The sequence below is a fragment of the Lonchura striata genome, unplaced genomic scaffold (assembly GCF_046129695.1).
Source record: "Lonchura striata isolate bLonStr1 unplaced genomic scaffold, bLonStr1.mat Scaffold_85, whole genome shotgun sequence".
Classification (NCBI taxonomy): Eukaryota; Metazoa; Chordata; class Aves; order Passeriformes; family Estrildidae; genus Lonchura; species Lonchura striata.
In genome coordinates this window covers 1,997,501-2,012,748 of record NW_027461188.1, presented here as the reverse complement: position 1 = coordinate 2,012,748, position 15,248 = coordinate 1,997,501, and the positions used below count along the sequence as shown (strand labels likewise).

The 15,248-nt window shown below is 53.6% G+C and overlaps 2 protein-coding genes across 2 annotated transcripts in view; one reads left to right on the top strand and one right to left on the bottom strand.

Moving 5' to 3' along the window:
- LOC144248770 (uncharacterized) overlaps positions 1–15,248 on the bottom strand; it is a 261,668-nt gene that overhangs the window by 206,965 nt on the left and 39,455 nt on the right. The window lies entirely within an intron of this gene.
- On the top strand, positions 5,826–6,758 carry LOC110484125 (olfactory receptor 14A16-like). Its single transcript, XM_031507808.2, has one exon. The coding sequence runs from the start codon at positions 5,826–5,828 to the stop codon at positions 6,756–6,758; it is 933 nt and encodes a 310-aa protein (XP_031363668.2).

The window sequence follows — 15,248 nt, the reverse complement described above, 5'->3', positions numbered from 1 at the left end:
CCTTGATCCTAAACTCCACCCCTACCCTGTAATATAAAAGTCTTGACCCTACCACCTCGTTTCTTGTGTATGTCCCTGGGAAAATGAAGAATCCTCAGTTTTCTAAACCAAGACCTGTCCTGTTGCCTTCCTTTCCCTGTTGGTCATTGGTGTCTGCCTGAGGTCTGAGACTCTGGGGCCTGGGGCAGTTGTTGTGCCTTTTGCTGCAGCAGAACACAACAGTGCTTTCCTCCCTATGGAAAAAATAACCGTCCTTATCTATGCAGAAATTGCGGGAATTGGGCTTCCAACTCCCAAATTCCCTATATCCAAGGGTTGCTTTCAGACAAAAGCTACCAGGAAAGAGAGGTCTGGTTGCCCTTGGCCCCTGGTGGCCGCCTTTCATCTGCCCCTCTAACGCTGGTGTTCCGTGCTTTCCTTCCTTTGGAAAGAACCATCCTCCTCCAAGTGTCCATGTCTAAAATTTGGATTCCACCTATAAAATTCCCTATATCCAAGGGTTGCTCCCAGACAAAATCTGCCAGTACCATCAAGTCTGCCTGGCCTTGGCCTCAGGTGGCTGCCCCTGCCACACTGGGGCTCAGTTCTTTCCTTCCCATGGAGATCACTGTGACACTGTGGCACCTCATGGAACCAAGGGGCCATGGTGACACCGCGGGGCATCATGGACCCAGAGACCATTATGACTCTGTGGGGCCTGATGGAACCATGGAGACCATTCCTACCCTTCAGGGCCTCATGTCACCAAGGGGGCATTGTGACACCTCAGGGCCTCCTGGAAGCCTGCAAGCTCTGGCTGTCCTTGTCCTCTGGTGGTCACCTCTCATTCCCCCAGGAAACATTGACACACTGTTCCTTCATTCCTGTGGTAAAGAACCGGCCTTCATGTCCAGGGACCATGGCCAAAATTAGAATTTGGCCTCCCAATTTCCGTAGATCCAAGGATGCTCCTACACAAAAGTAGCCAGGACAGACAGGTCATGCTGGCCCTGTCATCTGGTGATTTTCTTAGACTCTGAGCTGAATGTTTTCATTTGAAAACACCTTGGAGAGGGCCCAGAGATCTCCCAAGGAGGGGTTCTGAGCCCTTGGGCACATGGCCACTACATATGGACAAAGGAGCTCTGTGCTCTGTGCTGCCATGGTGGTTTTGCATCACGGAAGGGATGTCCTGGGAGAAGCTTCTAGCAGTTTCCTCTGTGTCTGACAAAAACCAATCAGTAATTAGCTTTGAGAGCTGACAGTCTGTTAAAGTACTAAGGAAGCTGCAGACGCCTCTGTGCAGACACAAGTTAGAGATGAGAAAGCCTGGCTGGGTCTCTCTCCCTTCTGGCCCCACAGAGGTGCCGAGGCCGGCCCAGCCCCGTCTCGGCCGTGGGGCCGGGCGGCTCCTGCCGTGGGGCCGGGCCCCTTCCCAGGGAGCCGCCAGGCGCCATCGGCTGCCGGGCAGGGCAGGGGAGGCCGCGGGGCCGAGGCCGGGCCGTGGCTGCGGGTGCTGACATCTGGCCCTGCCGAGCCCTGCCCCGCCGCCAGCCCGGGCCCGGCCAGGATCCGCCGGGCCCCAGGAGCAGCCCCGGGCCGGGCCGGCTCGGCCAAGGCTCTGCCGCCCTTGGGCTTCGCCCGCAGCCGGCGGGCAGGGCAGGAGAAGCCATCGGCCCCGGCCGTGCTGCTGCTGCGCTCTGGCCTGGCTGCTGAGATCCTGGCCCTGCCCCAGCGCGGCCCAGCCTGACACAGCCCCAGCGCAGCCGCTGCAGAAACCTCCATGGCAAAACAGCTCCGGCCGCAAGCACCGAGCCCGGCCGGGCTCACGGAACCATCTGCAGCCCCGGGAGATATTGACTCTGACAGTGCTGCCATCCTCCCTCCAGTGAGAGAAAAGGACACAGGGCAGGCACACAGAGGAGCAACATGGACACACCGAGGGCAGGGAAGAGGAAGTTGAGACCCAGATGGGAGGGATGAGGAGATGCCTTGATCTTGGGGCTGGAATTCTCTGCTAAAGCTGTGGAGAAGGATGTCATTGATACATCAGACTCTCTTTTTCCCTATAACGCATTGAAAACTATGGGGAGTTGACTTGTTTCATTAATGGTCTCCATGCTAAATTAAGCAAATATTGCAATAGCTGTGATCTCATGAGATGTTTCAACAGAGAAAGAGAGCATAGTGATGAGACCCTGTGCCCCAGGGAGAGAAGACCTCTGTTCCCACAGATGAGGATGATTTCAGAAAGAGATTAAGAGAACTGTTGCTCTTAAACAGCTCATCTTTAAACCAATAACTCATACGCTGATACGACCCATAAACACAGCCTTGGGAAAAGCTGTGAAAAAATGTGAGGGACTTCGAAATTGCAGATTTCTCCAGGCAGCTGCTCTTTGTGGAAATTGAGAGCCGCAAGAGCACTGTTTTCTTGTAGAGAAGTCTCCAGAGCAAGAAAGAGAGACTCCACTCCCTAAGTGAACTAAAGAAAGACTATTCTAGAGGTGGAAAAGTGATTGAAAATTTTTTGGTTTGTCTTTTTATATAATCAGTATGTAAGAAAGGGTTGTATGGAGAGGGGACGTGTTCTGAAAGTTTTGTTCTGATCCTTATCACTCTTTCTTTTAGTTTTTTTAACAAACTTTTCCTTATACTCTTAAAGTTTGAGCCTACTATGCCTTTCTCCTAATCCTATCTCAGAGCAGGAAATGAGTAAGTATATTCCAGTGAGTGCACTGGTAATTAGCCAACACTGAACCCACTACACTAATTAATGCATTGGCCAAGAAATCTCAAATTGGTGAACCAAAACCACTACAGAAACTTCCTGATGAACTGCCCCAGACAAGAGGGATATCAAAGCAGAGCCATGGTTTGTCAGGACTTGCTTGATCTTAATGAGCCCCGTGGTGCCTTTGGAGCTGAGCCCTGGAACCTCAGGGCCTGAGAGGAGATTGCACAAACCTTTCCAGGAGTCCAAGTCAGAAGAAAACCCCAAAGTATCTCCAACCATTAATGGGACCCACTGAGGTCCATCCCCAACACAGGCTCCTCATGGACTCCTTGGAGGAGAGAATTGGAGTCCAGGATTGCACAAAAACCTCTCAGAGACTCAAAACGGCACAAAAACCTCTCAGTTTTGAAAGGACAATCCAAAATACCTTAAAAAAGTTGAGTATCTCAAAGCATTAATGAGTCCCACTAAGTGTCAGTACAAAGCTCTCAAGGGACTTGTTAAAGCAGATAATTGGGCCCATGATTGCACAGACCTCTCACAGAGTCTATATGAAATGGGAAATATCAATTACTTGCAAAGAACTGAAGTTCTGGGAGCATGAAGGAGCCATTCCTGACCAGGGCTCCCCAGGGACTCCTTCCAGGAGATCCTTGAGGCCATTGGGATGTGGGCATGGGGGGGATGCTGAGGGCAGGAGCAGGGGCTGACAGTGCCCAGCCTGGCTGGGGCTGTGCCAGGAGGCCCCAGGGCCTCAGGACAAGGTGTCTCCTCACAGCCCTGGGTGGCACAGACCCTGCTGTGCCCCAGGGCACCAAGACTTGGCTTCTCTTTGTCCCCACCTGGCATCAGTGCCTCCAGTTCTCTGCTCTGCCTGGGGCCTAGGGACACTTTCTCAGTCGTGTCCCTCAGTGGGACCCATTAAAAGTCCAAGAAACTTTGGAGCTGGATTCTGACTTGGAGTTCTGGAGAGGTTTCTGCAGCTCCCTCTCAGGGCCTGATGTTCAGAGCCTGAGCACAAAGCCCCAGAGGGTCATTAAAGTCCTTGTGCTGTGTCTGTGCAGCTGAGCTGGGCCGGGCTCCTGGCACAGAGGGTGATCCTGGTAAGCAAGGAGAGCTTCAAAAGCACATTTCTCTTGCTGAGCAGCTCTTCTGCCAGCCCAGCAGGGCTGGGGCACTGCCTGCAGCCAGCGCGGGCACAGCACAGAGGCACAGAGAGCTTCAATCAGTCAGGGCTGGGAAGGGGCTGAGAAGTGCCTGGGGCAGAATCACTGCCAGCCCTTGGCACAGGAACCTCTGGCTGCAGGACAATGCAGCTGCAGGTCCGGGAGAGATCTCCTAAAGCTGGAAAATGCCAATGCCCACAGACCCTGTGAGTGCATTCTCTGCTCATCTCCTTTGCAGAGCAGCCAGGGGTGCCCAGGGCTGTCCTGCAGAGCAGGGTCCTGCAGCCCAGGGCGCTGTGCTGGGCCAGGGACTCTGCTGCCTGCCAGGGACAGCTCTCAGCCGGCCCTGGAGCTGCTCCCAGCGCTGGCCAGGAGCTGTGGGGGGAAGGAGCCACCCTGAGCAGGGCAGGTGCTGCTGCTGAGAGGGGCTGGCTGGGGCAGGGCTGCTCCCAGCTCCAGACCAGCCTGGGCACAGCTCCGGAGGACACTTCCCAAAGAAGGTAAGGCTGGGATTGCTGTAAAGATCGGGAGCTTTCCTGAGAGTGTATTCAATTTCCTGCTTGGAGCAGGATGGAAAAGACGAGGTTGCTGACAGAAAGATTTTTGCTATTTATAATTTTTTCATATAGCCATAGCTCTGTAAAGAACTATTATATACTTTTAAAATTATAATCCTTACTTTACTGTATTAAATTCTTAATTAACTCTATTAAACTACTATTATATACTTCTATCACTATAATCCTTAATTAACTCTAGTACATTTCCTAACGTTGCTCTTAGATTTTAGAACAATAAGCTGACTGTCTAAATACATTCCTGAAATACTGTATAGCCTTATTATCAGGAAGCGGACCTGAAAGAAGAACATTTTGCATTTTGAACAGAATGTGAGCAGTCATAACAAAAATTGGGGCAAAGAAGCCCTTGGACCTACTCCAATGGATTGACCTATTTGTGGGCTACTGGGGCAATGGAGTCTTCTCCTGGATTCCCCTGTTAAAAATCCTAATCAATCAAACTTAATAAATGGTTGAAATCAGGGGCTGGGTGTGCCCCATCCCCACTGGGAGACCTGGAAGCTTCCAATAAAGGTCTGGTTTTTACCTTGATGTTCTAACACTGTTGCAAGGAGGTTTTTTTCTGTTTTGATTACAGACTCAGGTGGATGAGAGAAGCAGAACAGGAATTGTAATCCCAGAACAAAAAAATATTCTAAGTTTAAAGGGACACACAGGATCATCAAAGGAATGTTTGAACATTTACAGAGACTCCATAACTGTGACTTTGGCTGGTCAGTCTGAAGGCACCTCTCAGGAGGGGATGTCCAGGCCCAGGGAGATGCTCAGGGAAGAAGAGGGGGCTGAGCAGAGCAGTGCTGGGAGAACAAGCCCATCCAGACCCTCACCTTCCCTCAGCCCCAGGGAATCCTTTGCCTCTCACATCTCTCTGTGGCAAACTCTGAGTGCAGCAGGAATGCTGGGGATTTCTGACCTCAGAGAGCCAGGAATGGTGTGTGGGTAAGAAAACAATTCCTAAAACCGACTCCTGCCATCGATTTCCATTAGAAATAAAGTGAGATTCCTTTAGAAGTCTGAATGCAGATGCTACCAAGCTTTTCTGCAGTAGGAGTGATTCCCCTGACAAATCCTGAATATCCACCCTTGTCCCTCTGCTACATGGCCACAAACCCAGGGCAGCAGGGCAGGGACGGCTCCTTGAGATCCCTCACGCACAGCCCTGGCTGCTCCTGGCACACTCAGCCAGCACAACTGGAGCTCAGGCAGGGACTTGGGTGAAGGTTTTCCCAGAGCAGGAACAAGGGTGGGTGAGTTCCAGCACGACAGGCTGCAGGGAATGGCCCAGGTTTGGCTCCAAGCAGCCTCTTCTGACTTGTCCCTGTCCTTTCTCCATGAACAGGTGCCCATGTGCAGCCACAGCAAATGTCCAACAGCAGCTCCATCAGCCACTTCCTCCTGCTGGCACTGGCAGACACGCGGCAGCTGCAGCTCCTGCACTTCTGCCTCTTCCTGGGCATCTCCCTGGCTGCCCTCCTGGGCAACGGCCTCATCATCAGCGCCGTAGCCTGCGGCCACCACCTGCACACGCCCATGTTCTTCTTCCTGCTCAACCTGGCCCTCAGCGACCTGGGCTCCATCTGCACCACTGTCCTCAAAGCCATGCACAATTCTCTCTGGGACACCAGGAACATCTCCTACACAGGATGTGCTGCACAGCTCTTTTTCCTTCTGTTCTTCATCTCAGCAGAGTTTTCCCTCCTGACCATCATGTGCTATGACCGCTACGTGTCCATCTGCAAACCCCTGCACTACGGGACCCTACTGGGCAGCAGAGCTTGTGCCCACATGGCAGCAGCTGCCTGGGCCAGTGCCTTTCTCATTGCTCTCATGCTCATGGGAAATACATTTTCCCTGTCCCTGTGCCACGGCAATGCCCTGGGCCAGTTCTTCTGTGAAATCCCACAGATCCTCAAGCTCTCCTGCTCACACTCCAAACTCAGGGAAGTTGGGCTTATTGTCCTAAGTGCTCTTCTATATTTTGGCTGTTTCATGTTCATTGTTTTCTCCTATGTGCAGATCTTCAGGGCTGTGCTGAGGATCCCCTCAGAGCAGGGACGGCACAAAGCCTTTTCCACCTGCCTCCCTCACCTGGCCGTGGTCTCTCTGTTCATCAGCACTGGCACAGTTGCCTACCTGAAGCCCCCCTCGATGTCCTCCCCATCCCTGGATCTGTCCCTGTCAGTTCTGTACTCAGTGGTGCCTCCAGCCCTGAACCCCTTCATCTACAGCCTGAGGAACCAGGAGCTCAAGGCTGCCATGAGGAAACTGATGACTGGATGCTTCCAGGGACATTAAACTGCTGTCCAATTTCTGCAAATTACCTGTACTAAAAATCATTTTGATATTTCTTTTTGGTTTCATTGTGGAGGTTCTTTTTCTTTGTTTTCCTTTTTTAATCTTGTCCACAAAAAAAAAGCCATTCCCTGCGCCATGTCTCATTTTGTTTCACTCCATCTTCCCTGTGGCCACAGACTGTATAAATGGGGGGCTGCGCTCTTGATGGCTTTCAAGGAACTCAAGGATCTCCCAGCAGAGTTTTCTGCAGAGATGCCCTTTTGTTGCCTTCTCTGAAGCTGCAGCAGCAATGTCTGTGTGCAGAGCTGGGGGCAGATCAGTGCTGGCACAGCAGCTCTGCTCCTGCTGGCCACACCATTCCTGATCCAGGCCAGGAGCCATTGGCCTTCGTGGCCACCTGGGCACTCTGCTGGCTCATGTCCAGCCTGCTGTCCATCAGTCCCTGCAGGTCCCTTTCTGCCTGGCTGCTGTCCAGCCCCTCTGTCCCCAGCCTGTAGCGCTGCAGGGGTTGTTGTGCCCAAAGTGCAGGACCCGGCACTTGGACTTGTTAAACCTCACCGTGTTAGATTGGGCCCTGTATCCAGCCTGTCCAGGGCCCTGTGCAGAGCCCTCCTACCTTCCAGCAGATCAACACTCACATCCAGCTGGGTGTCATCTGCAAAGATGTCCTTGGTTCCAAGGGGCCCCTCAGTGTCACAATGTCCCTTTCGTTACACCAGGCCCTGCACTGTCACACTGGTCTCCTTGGTTCCATGGGCCCCAAAATGTGACAATGGACTCCTTGGCTCCATGGTGCTCCACAGTGTCACAATGTTCTCGTTGGTGCCACAGTTTCACAGTGGCCCCTTGGTTCCATGGGGCCCCAGGGTGTCACAAAGGCCCCATGGTCACATGAGGTCCCACACTGTCACAATGCTCTCTGTGGTTCCACAAGTCCCCTCAGTGTCACAATGGACTCCTTGTTTCCACGAGGCCACACAGTGTCACAACGGCCTTCCAGATTCCCTGAGGCCCCAGGGTGTCACAGTGGCCCCTTGGTTACACAAGGTCCTGCCGTGTCACAATGTCCCCTTGGTTCCATGAGGCCCCGCAGTGTCAGAAGGGCCCCTTGGTTCCACTGGGCCCTGGACTCTCCCAATGCTCTCCTTGGTTTGGCAGTGTCACAGTGGTGAAACCCCTCGGTCACACGAGGCCCCGCAGTGTCACCATGGCCACTGTGGTTCCACCAGGACCCAGTGTCACAGACACTCCCTGGTTCCATTGGGCCCCAGAGCACCACAATGGAGCCCTGGTTCTATGGGGCTGTACAGTGTCACCATAGTCCTCTTAATTCCACGAGGCCCTGCAGTGTCACAATGGCCCCAGAGTGTCCCAATCATCACAGAATGACAGAATCAAACAGGCTGGAAAAGACCTTTGGGATCATCAAGTCCAGCCAATGCCCTAATACCGCCTTGTCACCCAGACCATGCCACTGAGTGCCACTGGAGAGGGACAGTGACTCTGCCACCTCCCTCCTGGCCTGCCCATTCCAATGCCCACTCACCCTTTCTGTGAAGAACTTCTTCCTCTTGTCCAGCCCAAACCTCCCCTGGTGCAGCTGAAGGCTGTGTCTTCTTGTCCTGCCCTCCAGCAGATCCACACTCACACCCAGCTTGGTGTCACCTGCAAATTTGGGGATGGTGTGCTCGATCCCCTCCCCCAGATCATCGGTGAAGATGTTAAACAGGACTGGGCCCAACACAGATCCCTGGGGACAGCGCCAGAGACTGGATACCAGCTGGGTGCAGCACCATCCCCACCCCTCTCTGGGCCCAGCCTCCAGCCAGCTCTTCCATCTCCCAGCCAGGAGGGAACCTGCCCAAGCCGTGGGCTGCAGCTTTTCCAGGGAATGCTGTCAGTGTCGAAGGCTTTTCTGAAGTCCAGATGGACACATCCACAGCCTTTCCCACATCCACAGGTGGGTCACCTGGTCATAAAAGGAGATCAGGTTGCTCAGGCAGGACCTGCCCCACTAAATCCACGCTGGCTGGCTCTGACCCCTCGGCCATCCTGTGGGTGCCCTGTGGTGGCTCTCAAGGTGATCTGTTCCCGGGCACCGAGGTCAGGCTGACAGGCCTGGAGCTCCCCAGGTCCTCCTTCCAGCCCTTCCTGGGGATGGGCTCACACTGGCACCTCCAGTACTCTGGGACCTCCCTGGCGAGCCAGGACTGATGGTAAATGATGGGGAGCAGCTTGGGGAGCTCATCCGCTAGCTCCCTCATCCCCCTAGGATGGATCCCATCTGATCCCATACACCTGTGAGGATCTGAGTGGCTCAGCAGGTCACCAGCTGCTTCCTCCTGGATTACAGGGGGCTGTTCTGCTCCCTGTCCCCATCTACCAGTTCAGGAGAATTCTTGTTCTGAGGACAACCTGTCCATATGTTGAAAATCGAGACAAACAAGATGTTAAGTAGTTTGGCCTTTTCCTTATCTTCAGTTACTATATTCTCCACTGCATCCAATGAAGAGTAGAGGTTCTCCTTCCCCCTCCTTTTGCTATAAATTTTTTTATAAAAACAGTTTTTATTATTTTTACAGAAGCTGAGAGGTTAAGTTCTAATTGAGCTTTCACCTCTCAACTTCTCTTTCTGAATGACCTAACAACATCCTTAAACACTTCCTGAGCTGCTGGTCCTTTTTTGCCCCTGAGTTCCCACAAAAGCTCCACAGGCAGTCAGGACAGTCATTTTAATCACCAGCTCATCTTTTGCCCCACTGGGACAGGCTGCTCCTTCCCCCTTAAGATTACTTTCTGGAAATGTGTCCATCCTCCCTGGCCCCCTTTGTTTTTAAGGGCTGTTTCCTTTAAAAAAATCCGTACCTGATTCAGTACTCCCCAAATCTGCATCCTAAATAGGCCAAAGTCTGCCCTGCCTAATTCCAGTGTGGAAGTTTTGTTGCTGCCCCTCCTTCTGTCACAGATCATTGAAAACTTGATTATTTCATGGCCACTGTGCCCCAGGCAGCCTCCGAACCCACAGCTGCCACCAGCCCTTCTCTGTTTGTGAGCAGCAGCAGACAGAGCTTTCCTTGGAAGTGGAGTGTTCCCAAAAATTGGGTAAAATAGAAAACTCCTTAACACCAGTGCAGCATTAAGAAGCAGCATTCTTTATTCGGCTGGATGCACGGGGGATAGCTCCTCCCAAAGCTGAGCATGCTGAGTACAGGAAAATTCCTGTTCGTATTCTCTATTTTGCACACATATTCATTGATTGTGCTGGACTAAACACACATCTGATAATCATTTCCCCAGAATCATTAACGTATTTCCCCTCCCCTTTACCCATGTGTTCTTCTGTCCTGGTGGTCCCCGGTGGTCGTGGACCCCAATGTTCCCGTGGGCCTGGCTGAGCTGGCAGGACACTGAAGCTGGTGAACTTCCAGTTCCCCTTCTCCCACAATGGGCATTGTATGGTTTCCGTAGGCCTGGGGTGTTGGAGAACAAGCTCCAGGTGTTAGCTCACCTGGTGGAAACAATTTATCATCTGGTAAGATGAGGTAACAGAGTGATCTATGACATCGCCTGAGTGATCTATGACAGAATGGTCCATGACATCATAGAGTGGTTAATGTGATGTCATCAAGAAGTTATGACATCATAGGCCATCTCTGTGACATCACAGAGAGGCTTTGACATGACAGGAAAGAGCTTTGAAATTGCAGAGCAGACTGTGACATCACAGAGTTGGCTGTGACATCAGAGACCATCTGTGTGACACTGGAGATTAGGCTGTGACATCACAGAGGGGCTGAGACACCACAGAGGGGCTGTGTGACATCCCAGCAGAGCTGTGTGAGGTCACTGGGTTGGTCACTCCGCCCCAGCTCCCCCTCACAGTTTCTCCCAACAAGTCCAATGCTGTTCACGCCCAGCAGGGTCCCTGTCCCCTGGTATCCCCCCGGTCCCCCTGGAGCCACAGCCTCCACCAAAGGATGTTCCACAGGATTCACCCCAGAGCCTGACATGGGAACAAGGGGCCAGGGCTGTGTGACCAGGACGTCAAGGAGGTGGATTATCCAGGTCCCTGTGGCCTGGGTTGAGTTCCCCAGGGCAGGAAAGATGCCTGGCAGCTGGAGCAGGCTTAGGGAAGGGCCTCCAAGGTGGGGCTGGAGCCCTTGGGCTGTGAGCAGAGGCTGAGGGAGCTGGACTTGTCCAGCCCAGAGCAGGAAAGGCTGAGGGGCTCCTCATCCCAGCCTGGCAGTGCCAGCGAGGAGGGGATGAAGAACACAGAGCCAGGCTCTTCACCAGGGGGCCTGGTGGGAGACAAAAGCCAATGGGAGAAAGGGGAAAGAGGGGAGATCAGCCAGGCCAGGAGGAGATTAAATGAGTCAGGCTGGTTTCAGCATTTCCTCAACACCAAAAGCAACCTGACCTGCATTGTTTTCAAAACAGTATATTCACTTTAAGTACCCTTTTGAAATCTGTCTAATTAACCACAGAAGAACTGAAGACTTCAATTGTTCTCAGAGGCTTTTCTTGTTTTGAACAAATGTTTATGAGCTTTTCTCACTGAATTCCTGAAGCGAAGATCTCAAGAAAAAAGAGGCCTCTGGAGTAGGAAAATTGATCAGCAACCTCCAAGGGGCTGAGGATCCATCCCCATCAGAGCAGCAATGAGCAGAAATGGGCACAGCTCTGTGGCTGCCCCAGCTCTGGGATGGGCCCTGGGCCTGGAGCAGGAGCAGCTCTGGAGGGCCCCAGGGCCGGGGCTCTTGTGCTGGCCTGGGCAGATGGGATGGCAGGAGGGGCTGCAGAGCTCTCAGCACCTCAGGCAGAGGGGAGCAGGGCAGCCAGGGAGCTCCTTTGGCCTTGGCCAAGCCCCTTCCCCCATGGTGGGGCTGAGTCCTGGCTGAGCTGCAGCTGCTGCTGTGCCCTTGGCAGGGGCTGAGGCCGTGGGGCAGTGCCCAGAGCAGCCTGGGCTGAGCAGAGCTGTGGGGCCAGAGCCGGCTGGGCTGTGCTGGGGAGAGGCCCTTGGTGCTGCCCAGAGCTCAGGGCAGCTGGCAGAGCTGGCAGGGAGCTGGGCTGGGCTGGGAGAGCCTGGCACAGAAACCATCAGTGTCCATCTCAGCCTGGCTGAGCGGGCAGGGGCAGGACTCAGCCCAGGCCTTGTGGGGCAGGGCCAGCGCCTGGGCAGGCATTGAAAACAGGGAAGAGCCCGAGAGAGGAGGCTGCTCTGTGCCCTTGGGGCATGGACAGAGCAGGGAGGGGCCCAGGACATTTGTCAGCGCCAGCCTCTGTCTGTGCCAGCCCTGGGCAGCCCTGGCTGCTGAGCCCAGCTCTGCCCTGGGCTGAGTTTGGCTGTGGCCCAGCTCCATCCTCCTGCGGGGCTCAGGGCCTGTTCCCGGCCATGGCCAGCCCTGGCCGCCTCTCTGCTGGCCCCGAGGCCGGCAGAGCCCGGGCAGGGCTGTCTGTGCAGCCCCACAGGTGCCACGGGCTCGGCAGGAGCTGGCAGAGGCTGCCCAGCAGGGAGGCCATGGGGCACAGAGCCCCAAGGCTGCCCAGGGCCCCACGGCACAGGGGCCGTTCCCAGCCGCAATGCTCCTGTCCTGGGCTGGGCTGCACAGGGGCTGTGGCACCATGGCTGGGCCAGCACAGGGCCACAGAGGGGCCACGCAGCCACTGCCGGGGCTGGCAGCAAGGCCGGGCACAGACAAGGAATTGCTGAGCATGGCCTGCGCTGGCCAGGGCTGCCTGTGCCCAAGGCAGAGCTCAGCTGCCCTTGGGGGCTGCAGGAACACTCAGGAGCCCAAAGAGCCTCCATGGCTGTGCTGGAGACCAAGGCTGGAGCAGGGAAATGCAGGGCTGCTGCGCCATGGGGAGGGCATGGAATTCCAGCTCACACCTCAGCTCTCTGATGATCCCAGCACTGTGCTGGGCCCTGTTCCAGACTGGAGCAGAGCAGATGTTGATGGCACAGGAGCCCTGCGGGGCTGGCAGGGACCTGCAGCTTGCAAGGTGCTCTGCTCTCCCTCAGCTCCTCTCTGAGAGATCCAGTCCCAGCTCAGCACCTCAGGGCACAAGTGGCACTGCCTGTTCATGGGCACACAGCTGATGTCTGCCTGGAAAGGGGCCCAGATGTTAATACTCATACATTTCATGTTATGGAATCAAATTTTTATTATCTGGGTTACTTCAGTATATTTAAGAAATGGCAAAGTTTTCCCACCTGGAACAGGAATTTCCTAGAAGTGTACTGTTGGCAGGAGGAGAAATACTGACATTGCCTTCTACTTGTGTCACCAATATTCAGTTTATTATTTCCTCTCCCTCTTCCTTCAGGTGTTTCCAGCTCTCCTGTTTAAATGGCCATGTCTAAGGTCATCACTAGTCCAACTGGATTTATGTCCTTCCTGCTGCTCCCAGATCATTCACCAGATGGTTTCTGGTCATTAAAGTGCCTCTCAACTGACTGGTTTCATGCTTTGAGCTTCCAGAAGTTGCCCAGTCTTTCAGAGGTTAATATAAATACCATATCAGTCAACATGCTTATTGTGCTTATATATATCAAAGAACTACCTTTTCTTATGTCTTTATCTGAAGCTGTTCCTTTACAGAAATGCCTTGGGTGTGGGGGACATGTCAGATGCTGCAGGGACATCCCAGAGAGCTGAGGGAAGAGCTGTGATGGTTATTAAACTGTTCAAATGTTCAACTTGTGTTTGTTGGCAAGAAACCTTTCTGTGCCTCCGAGTGTCACCATCCCTGAGCGCAAAGGACACAAACCTGATGAGTTGTGGTTCCCACTGCCGGGGCACTTGTGTTGGAGGGTGCCACGGGAGACAAGACTCATGCTATCATGATCATCAAGTCTCAGTTTATTGTGACAGATTACACAGTTTATATATGTTCGTTAGATAGCTCATACATATTGCAAAAGCCAAGCTCATGATTGGTTGCTATGTGACTTGTATTGTTATCTTAAAACTATCTTTGTGTTTGATACTTGCCTGTCCAGCTGGCCTTGCAGTTAGAACAGCTTAGCACTTCTCTGTTCTTCTCTATCTAGTTCTACATAGCAAGCAGTTTCAATATCCTGCTTTCTGCACACCATCTGCTCTTCAGGGTCATGCGAACCTTGCGGCAGTCACGTAGCCCTCCCTACTAGGATTAATTTTACAGTATCATGTCCCCTGCTGTACAACCATTCTTCTGCCAAGCTCTCTTCAGACAAGGACAAGGAGGATGATGAGGATGAGGAGGAGGAGGACAACGAGGAGGAGGAGGAGGAGAAGAAGGATGAGGACGAGGATGAGGACGAGAAGGATGAAGATGAGGAAAAGGATGAAGGTGGAGATGACAAGGAGGATGAGGAGGTCGAGGAGGAGGAGGAGGAGGAGGAGGAGGAGGAGGAGGAGGACAAGGACGAGGACGAGGACGAGGACGAGGACGAGGACGAGGAAGACGAGGAGGAGTACGAGGAGGAGGATGAGGAGGAGAACAAGGAGGAGGAGGAGGACGAGGAGGAGGACGAAAAGGAGGATGAGGAGGAGGACGAGGAGGAGGATGAGGAGGACGACAAGGAGGACAACGAAGAGGACGACGACGACGAAGAGGAGGTGGAAGATGAGGAGGAGGAATAAGAGGAGGAAGAGAGAGAACAAGGACAAGGAGGATAATGAGGATGAGGAGGAGGAGGACAACAAGGAGGAGGATGAGGAGGAGAAGAAGGATGAGGACGAGGACGAGGGGGAGAAGGATGAGGATGAGGAAAAGGATGAAGATGCAGAGGACAAGGAGGAGGAGGAGGAGGAGGAGGAGGAAAAGGAAGATGAACAGGAGGAGGAGGAGGACAAGGTGGAGAATAAAGAGGAGGAGGACAAGGATGAGGAGGACCAGGAGGAGAAGGACGAGGAGGATGAGGATGAGCAGGATGGGGAGGACGAGGAGGAGGAAGAGGAGGAGGATGAGGAGGAGGAGAATGAGGAGAATGAGGATGAGGAGGACAATGAGAAGGATGAGGAGGATAAGGATGCGGAGGATAAGGAGGAGGAGGATGAGGAGTAGGACAAGGATGAGGAAAAGGACGAGGATGAGGAGGATAAGGAGGATGAGGAGGACAAGGAGGAGGAGAACGAGGAAGACGAGGAGGACAGGAGGAGGAGGAAGACGACGACGAGGAGGATGAGGAGGACGATGAGGACGACGAGGAGGAAGATGAGGAGGAGGACGAGGAGGACGAGAAGGGCGAGGAGGAGGACGAGGAGGACGAGGAAGATGAGGAGGAGGAGAAGGAGGAGGACGAGGACGAGGAGGAGGCGGAGGAAGAGGATGAGGAGGACGACGAGGAGGACAACAAGGAGGACGACGACGACGAAGAGGAGGTGGAAGAGGAGGAGGAGGAATAGGAGGAAGAAGAGAGAGGACAAGGACAAGGAGGATGATGAGGATGAGGAGGAGGAGGACAATGAAGAGGAGGAGGAGGAGAAGAAGGATGAGGACGAGGAT